At 38.0% G+C, this 18,079-nt stretch overlaps 1 protein-coding gene across 2 annotated transcripts in view; it reads left to right on the plus strand.

The window, feature by feature from the left end:
• The window catches only part of fig4a (FIG4 phosphoinositide 5-phosphatase a), a 55,024-nt gene that overhangs the window by 8,641 nt on the left and 28,304 nt on the right, over positions 1–18,079 (plus strand). For both annotated transcript variants that reach the window (XM_087852620.1, XM_087852621.1), the window contains exons 7-16: positions 69–232; positions 997–1,125; positions 3,245–3,345; positions 4,698–4,860; positions 8,610–8,707; positions 12,915–13,048; positions 13,620–13,736; positions 16,481–16,526; positions 16,681–16,829; positions 17,407–17,573. In XM_087852620.1, coding sequence (XP_087708746.1) covers positions 69–232; positions 997–1,125; positions 3,245–3,345; positions 4,698–4,860; positions 8,610–8,707; positions 12,915–13,048; positions 13,620–13,736; positions 16,481–16,526; positions 16,681–16,829; positions 17,407–17,573 — 1,268 coding nt within the window. The remainder of the gene's footprint in view (positions 1–68; positions 233–996; positions 1,126–3,244; positions 3,346–4,697; positions 4,861–8,609; positions 8,708–12,914; positions 13,049–13,619; positions 13,737–16,480; positions 16,527–16,680; positions 16,830–17,406; positions 17,574–18,079) is intronic.

Below are 18,079 nucleotides of genomic sequence, written 5' to 3' on the forward strand. Positions count from 1 at the left end.
TTGGTGTAATAATGGTGTGCAGCACAGGTTGTACTTGATTCATATGACTTTGCTTTTCTGCTCTTTAGTTACAGCTATGACCTGAGCCACTCACTGCAGTACAACCTGACTTTGCTGCAGAGACCTTATGAACAATGGTCTTCGGCAGCTTCCTCTACTGAGGAAGAGGTACACACACAGAGCAAGCAGGACAGCTTTGACATCTTTGAAGATGAGGGTTTGCCTACAAAAGGTGAGATGAGGTTATCTATATTCCTTTCATTTCTTTTCTTCATTGTATTGGCTTGGGGGGAGCTCAGTAGGAGACACTAAACTATGATTTCAGTCAGGAGATGGAATACATGTGGTACCTGAATTATATACAGTTGGGTCCAAAATTTGTTATTTATTTATTCAAAAAATGCTGTGGTAGTGTACAGGGGTAAAACCACAAAATATATGGTATTTGCATATATGATTGCTAGTGAAACAGCATTACTATTGTTTATTGGTAGTGTGTGACTGCTGATAGAAGTGGGAGAATAAATTATTAATTGTACAGGGTGTTACTCTCTGCTCAGATTCAGACACATGCTGCAAAACTGATCAGACTGCAAATGGTTAATGATCAAAAAAGTATATTGCTGAGAGTTTGTCAGGGCAAAGAAATAGGATATTCTTCAATGGACAAACCAGTCAGCTGATCTTAACCCAAGAGAATATACTTTCCAGTTATTGAATACAAGTCCAAATGCAGTGAGACACAGCAACTTAAGGTGGCTACATTAAAACCTAACATACCATTAAACCTTTAAAGTCACAGATACTCTATTTGGGAAATACTTTTTATATTCTTTGACACAGGATTCGTGCCATTTATGACATATTGTGTAGTAGACCAGTAGATAAAATTAATCAGTTATATAACTATCACTAAATATGATCTTTATGGTCTGATGAGCGTGACTGATACCAGTCCAGAAAAATGCTTCAGTCTTCTTTTTGTCCTCTCTACAGTGGTTTATGGCCTTTACAACGAGCCTTACTACAAATATGTGTGGAACGGGAAGCTCCTGGAGCGAGTCAAGGACATAGTGCATCATGACTGGCTTATGTATATAATCCATGGATTTTGTGGCCAGTCCAGTATCCTTTGAGCATCAGCTGTTTATAGAATTATTTAGTGTTTCCTTTTTAATTGTCATGACACACTTGCTATGCTTTTTATGGAAACCATAAAGGAATATCCTCAAGGTTAGTACCTTTAGTGCAGCGGTCCCCAACCACCGGGCCATAGACCCGTACCAGTCCGTAAGTCATTTGGTACCGGGCAATGACAGTTGAGGCTTGGGTGTGAAATTTATGGTTTTCAGGGTTTTTATTGTCAACTCTGTTTCCCTGGGTCTTTTTCTGTGTTGTAGTTGTGTGTCTTATTTTGAAAGGAATATTTTTTCGTTACCATAGTAACCAGAGAGCATTAAGGGGTAGAGAGGAGGATGTTACTCAATGTTGTTGGCACATTTCAAGAGGACGCTGTTAATAAAGTTGCACAATTACACCGTGAATTTGCGCTTATTATTGTATTTACAAAATACCACCGTTTTTGTCTTGGTCGTATCATTTTATTTTGTTGTATTTATCCGTGACACCTTAAAGGTCGATTCGTGAAAATATTGTCTGACATTGAACTGGTCCGTGGTGCAAAAAAGGTTGGGGACTGCAGCTCTAGTGCATTCTTTTAACTAATAAAGTTAGTGCCATGTTGAGACTTTGTTGGGATGCATCTGTCAGCACTGATCATTTTTAACCAACCACATAGATGCAGCTGCATGCCAGGGAGTCTGTGTCTTTGATTTCCTTTTTTTCCCTTTTTGTCACAGCAAAAAGAACAGGGAACTGCTGTTATTTTTATTTATTTTTAACGGTAAAGGATTGCTTATTTGAAAAATTAAGTGAATAACTGATTACTCCATGTGTGAAAGTACACCCAACACTACAGAAGACTCTCACATTGTTATCCTTTGTCAATACTTCTCATCTCTCATTCGCAGCACCACTTGTTGAACTGTGCTCAGCCCCCACCAGATCACGTGGATCACACTGTGAGAGAGGCTGTGTGATTCATCACAGAACTGCACAAGCAATTATTTGGTTTTTAGGGATTTAACAAAGCAAATATCAGAGCGTATCAGGTATGCATACACGGGCACTTTCAGAAGTGCTCGGGCTGTTATCTGCAGGGAGAAACAACACTGTGCATATTAAACAGATGAGTTACACGTGCTTCTTCCTGGAGACCTGCCTGTGTTTTGTATGAATTATGAATACTTTTTTTTTTTTTTTGGTTTGTTTATGAGCTTCAGTCCTTTAGTATCATTTTCTTTGAAGTTTTGAGTACACACCAGCGAATTGTCTCTCCATTAATAAATTCTCCTGGATTTCTTTTTATTCATTTATTTTTTGTGGTGTTGATGCATGGGTAACTGCTGCAGAGGGACTTTGCACTTGATTACCTCTAAATTATGAGAGTAAAAGTCAGCCTCAGGTTCAGTTTTCAAATTTTAGTCATTCACCATTGTGTCACGTTAAGCAATCTTTCCTTATTTTTGTTCAGCCAATATTAATAACGTTAATGGATGTTCAATATACAAATACTTTCAAGCCAGATTTATCTTGTTTTTTGTCTTTAGCTACGTTCTGTGAGTCTTCTGCAGATAAACACAGAAGTGCAATAATTTAATATGCAATCAGGCCTGTTGCTGTTGTCTCCCTCTTTAGGCAGCCTGCTGCCACTGTGGCAGTGTGTGGGTGTTTTGAGTTTATCAAATTCCTGGAAATTGTTTGGCATTCAGTCCTCTTTTCTGAGTGGATGAAAGGGCCACTGGGTGCAACAAGAGGAGACTCACCAGATAGGAAATATGCAAAACCTTTTAGCAGATGGGAAGACACAGAAATGCACTAAAAAAAGATGTGGAATGGTTCAATCACGAGCTATACGTAAGGTTTCTTATTGGTTTCTTAATATTGGTAGAGGTGGGATAAATCGGAAATAAATATATTTCCCAGGTTCATATTCTGACTACAAGTGAAACTGTCATCATTAAGAGCTAATGTCAAAGCATGACTGCTATGAATGAAATACAATTTTAAAAAAGATTTTTCTTTACGTTTTACTAATAATATGCGTTTGTTTCCACAGGTCATTGTTAGGCTTTTAGATCTATATTGGTATTATTATTATTTTTCCTTTACCAACCACCTACAGAACTTCTGATCTATGGCCGACCGGTTCACATCACCCTGATTGCCAGGCGCTCCAGCAAATTTGCTGGCACCCGTTTCCTCAAAAGGGGAGCCAACTGTGAGGTACAGAGGTTACCAGGGTAACTCGGAGGAACAGATAGTAGAGGGTGGCATCAGGGCCACAAAACAGATTGAGATGACTCAGGTTAATCACAGGGGGTTAATTGGACACACTTTCTCTTTTTGGAATGGGAGTGAGTGTCTTTGAGATGGGATGTTGTTCAGTTATATCCTTTTTTTCTGTAGGTAAAGAAGATGAAGAGCTTGCTTGTCCAAATATGTAACAAAATATGTAACAAAAAATCCCCCGACAATTTCTAGTATTTACTGTTCACATGACTGTAATATGAAGACTGAGAATGAGGAAGGTAATTGCAGACCGAATGTTAGAAGTCTAATATTAGAATGTTAGATGAAGAACATAGACATAGACTTTATTAATCCCACAGTGGGGAAATTCACATGATACAGAAGCACAAGAGTCAGTACAAAAAAGAAGTGAATTAGAGCTATATTATAAAAAAAATAGCAATAGAAAATGAAAAATAATTACATTTTTTAAAAAGCCAAAAAAACTACACCAGTAATTTCTGTTACTGGTAAAATGGTTGTTATACACAGTAAATAAACTCAAATCATTTTTTTCATATGTACATATACATACATAAAGTGCAGTGGGAGTGTTTATATAATATATACAGGTAAGTTGTATGTTCAGTTTTGAAATGTTTGCCATGTGAAAGGTGAAGAAACACTTTGTTATCTTATGATAAACTACAGTACTGTGTAAAGCTTTGAGCCTCTGCTCATTGGTTCACAAGGCGATGGCATCGTAATTTTTACATTAATCTTGAGCAAAAGCTCTTCAAGCTTTCTGAAGTTCTTGCAAAGTTTTTCTGTCCATTCTTCAGTATAGCAGTGAATTGCTACAGCCATCTATAAAACACACGAGAGGTGGTTTTAGTGCTGCATTTTAGGCATCATGTCAAAATTGATGGAATTATGAACACAGAAAAGTGCTATGTTATTTGGATCCGTCATGCAGTACCATCTGGAAAGCATCTGATTGGCAACGGCTTCATTTTTCTAGCATGACAATGATCCCAAACACACTGCTAATGCAGTGAAAACATACCTGGGTAGAAAAACATCACGGACCTTAACATTACTGAAGTAATGTGAGATTATCCTTACAGAGCAAAAAACAGCAAACACCCAAAGAATAGCTCTGAATGTTCTTCAACAAGCCTGAAGAACCACTCCTGTAGACTACATAAAGAATTTAATTTATATAATTGTATTATAATAATTGTTTCATGTTCTCTAAAGACATGTTCTTGGTGTTCCCAATCATGCCGAAGTTTATAATTTCTTTTTTGCTTTTCTCATTTCTTGTTTTATTTTGTTTTTTTCAGGGGGATGTGGCTAATGAGGTAGAGACTGAACAGGTCGTCCATGACGCCTCAGTTATGTCTTTCACAGCAGGGAGTTACTCCTCATATGTCCAGGTGCGAGGCTCTGTCCCACTCTACTGGTCCCAGGACATTTCCACCATGATGCCAAAACCCCCTATTCGATGTAAGATTTCTTCTTTACACTTCAGCACCAGCAGCTTTTGTTGTATGCTGAAATATGTAACATGTGGTGAACTGTATATGTATTATTTTTGTCTTTTGATACTTCAGAAGAAATAAGTCACTGAAGAAAAGCTACATTAAAATAAGAGAATATATGTAGAGTATACTGAGGCCATTCCTTTCAACTATTGGCAAAAGATAAAAAAAAAAATAAGACTGTGAAGGCAGGATGGCCCCTTTTGGCTTCAGCTTTGTATCCGTCCTATTTCATTATAAGCAGGATAAAAACACAAAGCCGTGGCCAGAGGGAGGTGATTAGGTACCGAGACTGACGGTGAGGACAGCTCTGTGTGTGGGGGTATACACACAGGAATAGACTGGTGTTTGCATGTGTACAATGCCTGTATTAGATTGTAATCTTTTTTTCTTTTGGTTTGCCCTTTAATTCATCCTCAGGTGACATTTACCTGTGAAAGATAGACACTGAGCATGTCCCTAAGATCCCTCCGTGTGTCATCTTCCCTCATCGTCCTGCTTCCACTTTGATCCTTCAAGACGGTCCTTATCTGACATTTCCTAAATGTTTCCCCAACCCTTCCACCATCAGTTTAACATTTGACCTGTTTATGTGTGTTAACAGTTTTCTCAGTGCATGGCATACTTTTTCCCTTCCATCATATTTTTGCCTCCACTGAGGAGAAGTAATATGCCATTTAATTAAGCAGTTGACGCAAACTAGTAGTTTAGTTTGTTGAGTCTTTAATCCTGTTCCCAATAGGTCTACTATTACTGGGGATTTCATTTTTAATAATTAAAAACAGTTTAAGATCAATTTTAAAATTAAAATCACTTCTAAATTAAAATCATTATTCGTTCCAGCTGGACTGGAACGAATAATGGATTTTTGTACATTTTTGTACATTTCACATCTTTGTGCTTCCTGAGCCTGCCTGATTTTGAGTTAGGTGAAACTAAACAGCTGTCCTGCTCACATTAGCCCTGGACATTAGCCCATTAGACTGGAGAGAAAGACATCTTCACTGGTGCATAAATGTTTATAGAAAAATTATATTTAAATAAATTATTGGTGTGCCAGTATAGCTTGCTTTCATTGATGGTACAACAAATGAAACTCAAAAATCAGTTTTATTTGTTTCTATTTAATAATATAGGTTATTATTATTGTGGAACCTTTCATATTAAATAACTGTCCGTCTCCAGGTCACTTATGTTGGTCAAAACAAATATGTTCTCTGTGGTAGGCTGATACACACATTTATTGATTGGACCATAATCTAAATTTTACCTAGGGCATCAAATTGACTTGGCTCTAATCAAAAACAGAACAAATCTTGGAATACTTGAAGTGGTCTGAAGAGCTTAAAATGCACTTTTGGGTATTGGATCAATCTCCTTAATAAATAAATGACCAACATGTGAAATTTTTTCACATATGTTTAGTTGGGTTCTCTTTACTTAGTTTTAGGACCTATATGGAAATCAGTTGATATTTTTTCTGTTTTTCTGCTGAAATTTTAAAGGGATCACAAATATCCAAGCCCATTGTCGTAGCTGAATCTAGGTCAACAATGTAGCTAAGAGATATACTGGACTCAGTGCATGTAGAGTAGAGAGCGTCTATATTACACAATGCATCGCTCCTTGCCCCATCTCTGATATGTCAAGACTCATTATTGCATAATTGAATCCTTTAGGAGATGACCTTAGTTGACCGCTGAAGGAAAGTCACCAATGTCATTATCCAAACTCCCCTCCCAAGGTGGACAAGCGTTCATAAACTATCATCCTTTGAGGTGTGAGCAGTGGAAAACACAACGATTAAATGGTTTTGGGGAGAAGCTGAAAAAGGTGACATTTAATTTATCAGTTCTGACACACAAGCAGCTCTGTGGGATGAACTGCAGCACGATCTGACCTATTTTCTTAAGTCTCCTTTCTGGCAGCCGCACTAGTCCAATTTGGCAACATGTGTGCAGGTGTGGGGTTGAGCATTAGTGGCAAGTAGAAGCTGTAAATGTGCTTTTTAAAAGGAACATTTAATAGAAAATTGAAAATGCAAAGGTTCAGTGCGGTGTTAAAGGTTGTCTGTTAAAATAGTCACGTGGAAAAGTTTTAAACTCAAAAAGAAAAGTATAGATACAAAAAATGTTAAGAATACTTGTTTTATTACAAATAAGACTGCATAAACATTGGAGTGAAATCTAATCAAGTACTTTTACATTTTAATCAAAAAAATAATTATGTGCTTTATTGTTTTCTTTTTTTTAATTGTAAACCAGTTAATATGGAAATTAATGGATAACAGCAATATTTAAATTTTGACATGAAAAGTATAATTTCAATTAAAGAGCTTGCACACAAAGGTGTATTAACGGTTACAAAAACATTAAAGATGATTTTGGTAATTACCAGTACTGTTAATTTATGGTTGTGACATAAAACAAACATTGGGTGCAGATCTAATACATTTCTTAAGCCCTTTATGTAGCAGAAATATTTTTTAAAACACATGCAGAATTGGGCTTGGTCTAAATTGTTTGTATCCCTTCTTGTAAATCCTGGATTTACTCCATGATGTTATGCCAGGGTTCCGTAGAGGTATTGCTCTCTATATCAGGAATACTTCTTAGTAAAATTATTTTAAAGTTACCATCAGATCTAGGGCTGTTCGATATAATGATATATATCGGATGACGATATAAAAAACGTCTATCGTTTCATTTTACGCTATCGTTTGTTTCGTGGTGTCACAAAATAAACTGTTTACGGTAATATTTTTTCATCGTTTTGATGGTCACTGTAGTGGCTATATTAATTTCTTAAAGTTCTCTCTTTCTCTTATATTTAATATTACCACACTACAGATGGACAAGAGCCTGCTTTTATGCGTTGTTGTTAGCAACAACTACGGTAACACCATCGTGTGTCCGCTTGTTTATGTTCCACATAGAGCTTTCACAATAAAGCTCAAGATCCTGTTGAGACTTTTCAAAATAAACTGAATCACGTGAAAGAGCAGATTATTGACGGATGAGAAGTAAAAAAAGAGGCGTCAGGTGCTAAAAAATAAACCTTAGACTCAAACGTTAGAACAGGCTTTTCCCCGCAGCACGCTGTATAATAAATACTCACAAAGAAAACGGCGGGCGTTACAACTTATGTCTAAAAATGTATAGTTTCATGCATCGGTTAAAACACTGGACTCCAACTACATGACGCACAGCTGGAAACACTCCCGCAAGTCGAGCTGCCCGAGATTCACAGAATTTACAGAAAATGTTACATTTTTGTGATTTATATTGTTATTGGACGATAGAATTCTTATATCGGGATATGAGATTTTGTTCATAACGCACAGCCGTAATCAGATCTCTATTATCAGATCTCTTTGTCATGTCATGCCGTGACACATGCTCAGTCATGCAGGCACAACACAGCGGATGGCTCTGTCATAGTGATGTGTGATGAATAAGAATTTAAGCATTTAATCAAGTGACTCAGATAACTTCTTTTTCATAGCAGCTAGACCAAGTGTTCCACTGTAGTGATCTTTGGTGGTGGTGGTGATGTAGGTCTCTCAGTGTTGTTGCTACTTTAACCTCAGCTGTGACAATATGCAATATTATTTTGAAAAATAATTTATATTGAGGTCAATAAAGTTGTGTTATATTCTTGTGGGGACCCTTAAATATTTAACCATTAAAATATTTTTTCTGTCTAATTTTGCAGTGGACCAAGCTGACCCATACGCCTATGTAGCTGGCCTCCATTTCGACCAGATGCTACAGCGGTTTGGCTCACCCATCATCATCCTCAACTTGGTCAAGGTAGGGAGGTGCTGAAATAAGTATTCCAAAATGTGTTTAATGACACAAAAATACAGTCATTAAGTAATAAAATCATTTACAAGCTATTTACTATTTACATAAATTCTTGTGATATAAATAAAATCACATCTCCATACAGTTATGAAAGACTTTAAACTTCTTAGTTATTGAATTAATAGCAGATTTGAATGTACCTATGAATCCATTCTAAGGCTAGAGAGTTCACGGTTAAATTTTTCCATTTCTACAGTTAATTAGCACTTTGCACCTTCTTTAGGGCACATCTGCAGCACAATGCTTTCAGAGAAGCAATGCAATAAAGGGAAATGCGTAAATACACAGCTCATGTTGTCTTCTGCTAATTTATCTACATTTTATTTTCTGTATATCAAATTTCAGTTTAATAAAGTCAGTAAAATCTGTTTTATTTACATAGGCCCAATTCACAAAAACAGTCACCTCAAGGCACGTTATATTGTACGGTAAACAGCTTAAAATAATACAGAGAAAACCTTAACATTCCCTCCCCATGAGCAAGCACCTGGCGACAGTGGGAAGGAAAAATCCTTTTAAACAGGAAGAAACCAAGTAGAACCAGGAAGAGGGCAGCCGTGACTGGTTTGGGGTGAGGCGAGGAAGACAGGACAAAGACACAGTGTGGAAGTAGAGCCAGAGAATAATGATAAATGCAGAGTGGTGTATAAAGACATAGATGGCGAAAAAGAGGTGAGTGAAGAAGAAACACTCAGTGATTCATGGAAACCCTCCCCCAGCAGGCTAGGCCTATATTAGCATAAGGATTCAGAGACACCTGATCCAGCCTTAACTATATGCTTTATCAAATAGGAAAGTTTTAAGCCTAATCTTCTACTCTTAAAAGTAGAGATGGTGTCTGTCTCCTGAATCCAAACTGGGAGCTCTTTCCACAGAAGAGAGGCCTGTAAGGTGAAGTCTCTGCCTCCCATTCTACTTTTAAATATTCTAGGAACCACAATAAGCCCACAGTCTGACAGCAAAGTGCTCTATTGTGGTGATATGGTACTAGGAGGCCTTTAAGATCAAATGCGACCTGGTTATTGAAGACCTCGTAAGTGAGGAGAAGGATTTTAAATTAGATTAGCCAATGAAGAGAAGCTAACGTGGGAGAAATGTGGCCTCTCTTTCTAGTTCCTGCCAATACTCTCGGTACAGCACTTTTATTAAAACTGAAAGAGACAAAAATGGCTAAGGATTATATATGCATCAGGCATATCTTTAGATCAAATATAACTTTCTTGTGTGATCACTCGAGAGGTAGCTATTTAAAATTATAGTGCAGGGCACGACTGTAATTTGTCAAGCATTCTGTTGATATTGGTGCGTTAGGTGTTGCTGTGGAGCTGTTTGGTCACAGGAGACTCTATGAGCGCTTCCTGATTACAAGCAGTTGAAAAGCTGCCTTGAATATTGATCTGCTTCTGCATTGTTCTGGAAACACAAGCATACCAACATGCACAAGCACATTTGATAAGACACACCTAGCTTTCACCACATTATGCCTTCCATATTGTTCTGCTGAAAAATTATCATAATTTATTTAAACTGCTGTCGGTTTTAAAAAAAAAAAAAAGCAAGATTATTATTTTTCATTATAAATTATGAAGATTATAAAATGCTTTATCTTGCTTCATGCTGCAGATGTATCCTTGTGTGCATCACAGTTACTTTATGTTGGGCACATGGCCATATACTCCGTAGATTGGGTCACCAGCTCACGTTGTCACTCACAAGGGGAACTGTGAGATGAGGAACGAATCACAGAGCTCAGAGGTGTGCACAAGCCACAGCCATGTGAAATTTGCAGACTGTGGGGAGCAAAGCAGGGGACCCCCTGCTAACACAATACCCCCCTCCAGATTATCCCAGAGAGACAGAAAGAGGAAGGAAATGGCATTTAACCATAAAACCCACTGCCATCTATCCCTTAATGGAGGTGGCATGGGCCATGCTGGCCCTTCGAACTCTTTTATATGTGCATCATTTTGGCAAGGGCTAATGCATGCATCCCAGCATGTAAGAAAGGAGGCGTAAAGGCACACATGGTAAAGCATGTGAATGACTTGTTTAGGATACCTTGTACTCTGTACCCTTAGATATATAATTTGGATTGTAACCTTACAGAAAAACATGAAACCCATTGAACCATTGTGGTAAAATATACACCTATATTATTACAGTGTTCATTAACGTCACTAATACGTCACTGAAAAGCCCACTCCCATACGTCAGTGTGCATGTGTGACTGTTTTATGTTATCATTCGTGATCTGCGACTGCACTTTTGCATCTCAACATTATTGTGGCCTTTTATTAAAGCTTGTATATACCTGTGAACAATACAAGTCTGCTGTCCTGAGTGTTTGTTCACGTGTACTGTACTTGTAGTATCTCATCTGTGCTCAGAAAGTGTGACCGAGCGTGTATACGTGTCTGCCTGTATGACGCGCTCTGCTGAATGGTCGAGGAAATGTGCTGGTAATTTGACTGGTTGCTGTGGTGCCACTGCTGGATGTTTGAATGGCGATGTGAGCTGCTAAATGATGCGTCCAAGCTGATTATCACCCTGGGTGATCAGTCATAAAGCTACAGTGGAGTTCATGTGGAAATAGCTTAATGGATAGTGTGACTGCAGATCACACAGGATTATGAGTTCATGCATTTTAATTGACAAAGAATAATTTCTTTTGATTTTTTTTTCCAGATTTTTTTTTTTCACTTACTGATTACGACAAAATTAAAGGCAAGATTTATAATCACTGTAATATTGTTGCCCCATGTTTGCCCAAAGGTACTTTTAAATTTTACACCATCAAATTTGCTGTATTTTGTAGTTGAAGGTAATTAACTGATGTGACACATACAGTTGCACTCACTGGCCATTTTATTAGGCACATGTATTAATTCAGTCATATGGCAGCAATGATTTAGGCATATAGTCAAGATGGTCCACTGAAGTTCAAGAAGGGGGAAGAATGGGGTTCAGTTGATTTTGCAGTTTGATGTTGTTGCCCATCATTTTTTTTCTTAGTGAGCTTGGAAACCAATCTGGTTGGTTGCTAGATGTTGACCAACAGTTCTTAAGGCCACAAAGTTCTGTAAGTTTGTGCAGGCATCACTGAAGTAAAAGGCAGGGGAAAGATGTTTTTAAATATTACTTTGGACAAAATTTCTAAATGTTTTACTGGGGTTTTTTTGCCCCTCAGCCATAAAAGGCTCATGGGGTATCATCACCCTGCCAGGCAGGTGAGAGGTCAGGCGACATGGACACCCAAGTTTGTGAATGGGATCATTTGTGAACAAAGCAATGTAGGAGTTTCAAATTGATACCAATTAGTGCCATAGGTATATAATAATAATAATAATAATAATAATAATAATGGATTGGACTTATATAGCACCCAAAGCGCTTTACAATGCCACTATTCATTCACACACACATTCATACACTAGTGGAGGCAGCTACAGTTGTAGCCACAGCTGCCCTGGGGCAGACTGACAGAAGCGAGGCTGCCATATCGCGCCATCGGCCCCTCTGGCCAACACCAGTAGGCGGTAGGGTAAAGTGTCTTGCCCAAGGACACAACAACCAGGACAGAGAGTCCGGGGATCGAACCGGCGAACTTCTGGTTACAGATACACTTCCCAACCCCCTGAGCCACGGTCGCCCCAAATCCCCATATCCTGTATTTATCAAAGTATCCGTGTGCGTGTGTGGACCGCTCGTTTTAATATTTTACACACAAAACATAACCCCTTTTTTTTCTGGTTATTTCTTTTCCTTGTGAAAGTCGTGTTTTTATTTTTGTTTAATTAAAATGTTTTTTCACATTTAATTTTCATTTTTAGGTTAATTTTAGTAGGCTGGGATGTCCTTGGCCTGCATCATGTGGTTTCTATTACATATATTCTACTCTACTCGATGCCTGTAAATTGCATCTTGCAGCTTTGTGTTCTTTGAGGTCCCTGTGTAAAAGACATGAATGGATGTTGATTAATACTTCAAAGGAAAACACAGAACCTGTTACACGTCTGACTACATCCCTAATGGAAACCTTTCAAAGAACTCAGATACTATTGTGACTGTACATCAAGCCCACCTTAATGTAATACTTAAGTTGACGTTTGATAGAATCACACATACATGTGTACATCTCTTTGTTGTGCTATAGAAGCGTGAAAAAAGGAAACATGAGAAGATTCTGAGTGAGGAGCTGTTCCGTGCTGTGGTCAACTTGAATCAGTTCCTCCCTCCCTCCCATTGCATAGACTATATCGCTTGGGACATGGCCCGATACACCAAGAGGTATTGACAAATACTAGTGCACAGAATATCTTTAAGGTGCAGGTTTATTGTGTTTTTACCATCAAAATAAGAAGCTCACTTTGAAAGAGGGGAAAAATATCATGGTGTGACGTAAGCACATTACATAAAGAGAAAATTGAACCTCCATCCTGTGATTTAGTAGCTTGTAGAACCAATATTTAGCAGCAATAACTTGAAGTAAACATTTTCTATGTGACTTTATAATTCTCTTAGAACTGCTTGAAATTCCTCTCACATTGTTGTAGAGGAATTTTGGGAAGGTCTGGACAGACATGTTAAAGAGAGCTCAAAGCCGCTATCTGGAATACTCTCTGGATTAAAATACTGACATTATTTATTTCCAGACCTTCTCATTGTTTCTGATACACTCATATGAGATCTTGATATTTTAACCTGAGCCCTTTTGGGAGCAAAGAATAGAGATGTTAAAGTCTAGGGACTTGGATATAAAATTTGATGAATGAGCTTCTACAGGCACATCCATTTTTTAAAATGATTTATTCTTCAGCGAGTTAAAATGACATTTCCAATCTTTCTCTTTCTGTCCCAGCAAGTTGTGCAATGTTCTCGACCGTCTGAGTATGATAGCAGAGAACGTGGTCAAGCGAACGGGTTTCTTCATTAATCGCTCCGACTTCTACTGTCACACTCTCAGACCAGATGAAAGGTGAGACTTTTTCTTTTTTTTAAATCCTATTCGATTGCTTCTTTTTCTCCCCCTTTAAAACAGAGAAGGCCGAAACACACACTGCTGGACAAGAATTAAAACTTTCAGTCAGCCCCATGTGCAAAACAAACACATCTGTTACTGTTTCAGTTTTATTTGAAGCAAACTAATAAGTAAAATGGAAGCTGCTTAATGAATCTGAATATGAGCGGGTTACAGGTTACGCATCATATGACACAAAGCTATAAGAAAACGAAACCACAATAGTGTCTTTTTTTAGATTTATGTATCGGATGTTTTTTCACAAATTTCGTAAATTTAAGGTTTTGTAATTTTCCATATTCATGATCACACTTATCGACACTTGCTTGATTTTGAAACTTTCCACATATGAATTCTTAATGGAAATTATGCCTGATGGCAGTTGTATTACATTGAAATTTCTGCTAATGAGCTGAGTAGATTGCCATCCATGTACATAGTGCCTGGCTCTTCTACTGTCTGGATGATTTAATCGCTTTTACTCAGCATTAGCATTCTGTTACATAACACAACGACCATGCCAGAGCACATATTTATTACCCTTTCTTTTGCATTACGTAAGCTATCACACTTTCTTTGCTTTACTCATACGCTCAGCCACATGCTCCCAACTATACACATGCACGCACACACATACACTGGTAGGTGATTTGTTTGTTTGTGCAATCAGGTATGACACCTGTAGCATTCATCACATGCAGGAATTGGGTCATGGATAATGAAGATATTTACAAAGTCTTGATAACGCTGCCTTGTTCTGATCATTTACACGTTTGTCTGAAGTTTCCATCTCGCTGCATTCAGACTTTGTACTTTGATGCATACTTTAGCTACAGCTGCTGATTGATTTTAAAGTGGGTCACTGAGTTTATTCAGAGAAATAAATTTCCACAGCTCACAAGGAGAAATTCAGAATTACTGGGGGTTTCTGCATTGATTGATTTCTGCTTGCTTTTGTACAATTTAGTCTGCCTTTCGTCAAAGGGTGATTTTCTTTCTTTGCTGTTTTTCCCCTTTTAAAAAGAAAGTGTTGAATGAGAGTGGTAGAGAATTTAAATGGAATAAGGAAAATACAGTTACTTTGTTAAAATAAAGGGATTACACGGCAGTCTTTTCCTGTTTCATATGTTAGGCTGTCCCCTCTCTGTTTTTGGTAATTCCACACAAACCCAAACAAAACGCATTAAGAGGCTCTAATGCCTGCGTCTCAATCTCGCGGCCCATGTCACCTCTTCTTGCAGCCCACATAATGACGTGACAAAATATGTTTTTTTAATTATTGTTCAAAAAATTATTTAATATGAAGGCAATGGGCAGAGTGCTACAGTCATAGCCCTAAAGAATGTAGCCTCATGGGCAGTGTAGCCCAGCTGTAAGTAAGCTATTAAGACTCGACTGTACACTGTGTTTGTGTTTTCCTCCAAAACAATACGTTCTGTTGGAGCAGCCTTTCAACGCCTCTCTCTGTCTCTAGTTAGCAGAGTTGACCCAGACAACAAAGTAAAACTAGTTTTCGGTTACGAGCCTGACGCGGAACCCGACGTATTAGCCAGAGGTCCCTTTACTACAGTTCGGAGCCGCGGACCTGCTTTATATACGCGCCGAATAGTTTTCTATACGAGATTGCTGCAAAAGGTGCAGCCTTACCTAATGTCCACCCTACTGTTACTCATTTTATATTAAGATTTAAAAATCTAGTTGGTACTGGTATGGCGAGTAGCCTTCAGTAATAGTAATAAATCACACAGCAATAGTACATTCATGTAGTTGTAAAAAGCTTGATAATGTATTAAGTAATCCATTGTATTCAGAATACGTTACTCTCATACGTTACATTTTGGGGCTTGTATTCTGTAATCTGTAGTGGAATACATTTTAAAAGTAACCTTCCCAACACTGGTGGTGGGAGATTTGCATCATGGATATGCAGCAGACAGATCTGCAGCAATCGTGTGACGCTATCGTGTCAATATTGACCAAAATCTCTGAGGAATGTTTCCATGACCCTGTTGAATCTATGAAACCATGAAGAATTAAGGCAGTTCTGAAAGCAAAAGAGGGTCTAAACTGGTACTAGCAAGGTCTACACAGTGAAGTGTAAAGCAACGGCCAGCTACTGGATGGTTCAGCTTGGCCCCAAGTAACACAATATCTACCTGTTAGTAGTTCACTAATCAGTAAATTGGTGTCCTGTTTATTAACATTCATGTAACAAAAAAAACTATTAGCAACTAGCACTCTAGTTGTTTAACCTCTTTCTGACTTCACGTTAACAAAATAACCAAGAATTAATCTCTTTTTTTCTAAATTTTAAACATACTGTAACTTTTTTTTCTAGGGGTCAGTATAACTTTGCTTGGTTTTGCACAGAAAGTACTACAGCAGTGTAAATGTGAACAACATGACTTCCACTTTTCATCTCTGGGTATTAGAATTTGTCTGCTGAACATTTTCTTCTGTACTTGCACTCCCGATGGGGGTTCATTGTGTCAGGGTGCCTTTGCTGTGTCTGCACCCATTCCATTATGTTCATTCTCGTAATGGTGACAGTCACTGTGATGACAGTTATCATCGCAGTTTCATCATACTGAAGCCGGAATAAATTAGAAAATGTTCTTGCAGAAGAATAGTATTGTGATGTACGTGTTCGGTTTGTTTCCGTTTGTTTATTGACTTCAGTAAATTAAGTAACATTTTTACAGGTGGGGAGATGTAGGTGGACAAATAACATCCACTGGGCGACTGCAGGTAGGTCTTTTGCAGCTTTTTGCACACAATTGTAAAAATGTATGAGTTTTTTTAAAAAGGGCTTGCCTGTTTGTCATCATCATAATGATTACTACTACTGAGTTAATAGGCTGTAGTTTATAAAGCTGTTTTCCTCTTGTTGCTTGATGTGTAGACTGGTGTATTGCGGACCAACTGTGTGGATTGTCTCGACCGGACCAATACTGCCCAGTTCATGGTGGGCAAGTGTGCTCTGGCTTATCAGCTTTACGCGCTGGGAATGATTGACAAGCCCAAGCTCCAGTTTGACACTGACTGCGTGAGGTAAAGTTCATATAATTACCTGAAAATCTAATCCATGCTAAACGTTATCTTTTTCATTTATTTGGAATCCTTTTGGCAGATGCAAATATGGCAATTATTCCAACCTTTTATCCCAAAGTTTGCTGCTCTAAATTAAGTATTCAAACATACATACAAACATTAGTCAGTAGTGTGTGTCTCTGTCTACTTTTACTTGAAACTGCCACTTAAAGCTCAGTTTTTTCCATCTGAACACAGCATGAGCTACAGTCAGTGCATCAAGGAGAACAAGAATCTGTCACATGCTTGAACTGAAGCGTTCTTACAAGCAATGTGAAAGCTGTTAGAACAGCACATTAACACCACTTAATATGACTCATAGCTCTCTAGTAGTTATTCACTGTTGCACACATATAAAGAAACAAGCACAAAATACAGACCCAATCATTTGAGGTATTTTTAATTACTTTTTTTTTTTACACCTTTTTTTTTCCAAAAAAATAATCCTCCAAAAGTCCAGATTAGCAACATAATAAATGAATCACAGTTTTATTTGCCCTTGCAAATTGATGACATTTTATTCTTTTGTGCTGTTTAGGTTGTTTGAGGAGTTGTATGAAGACCATGGAGACACTCTGTCACTGCAGTACGGGGGCTCTCAGCTCGTGCACAGGGTCAAGACTTACCGCAAGATTGCACCCTGGACACAGCACTCCAAAGATATCATGCAAACGCTGTCACGGTACTACAGCAATGCTTTCTCAGGTGTGTTCTGTGCTAGTTCCTTCTATCCTCAGCTGTGCTCTGTATTAAACAGAATCTACTCTTAGTTATGTTCCAGGTTTCCATAGAAATGGGCTCAGCCTGTGCATGCATGTCTAGTTTACACTCATGCAGTGAATACAGGCAGTGTGAAGTATGAAGAAAACGACACTCTATAATTATATATAAGCAAACATTTCTGCCTTTACTTGAACAGAACATGGGACAAATGTGAATCGGCTCACAAAACTTTCTGTTAGAAAGTTTGGTCACAAGTGAAAATCACCCAAGATAGTTGCCAGTCTTCCCAGCAACAGACAACTTAACAAATTCACCCTTAAGCCAAACTGCAATACTCAGAGAAACTGCACCAAGTCAAAGAATTGGGGACTGTAAAGCCATATGTTAGCATGTTAAATATCAAAGTTCATGACATCTCAATTCAAAAAAAAAAATGAACAGGCATGGCTTGTTTGAAAGGGTTGTCGGGTAAAAGTATTTTTTCTCTA

Source organism: Neolamprologus brichardi, chromosome 15, assembly GCF_056152115.1.
Source record: "Neolamprologus brichardi isolate AB-2024 chromosome 15, ASM5615211v1, whole genome shotgun sequence".
NCBI lineage: Eukaryota > Metazoa > Chordata > Actinopteri > Cichliformes > Cichlidae > Neolamprologus > Neolamprologus brichardi.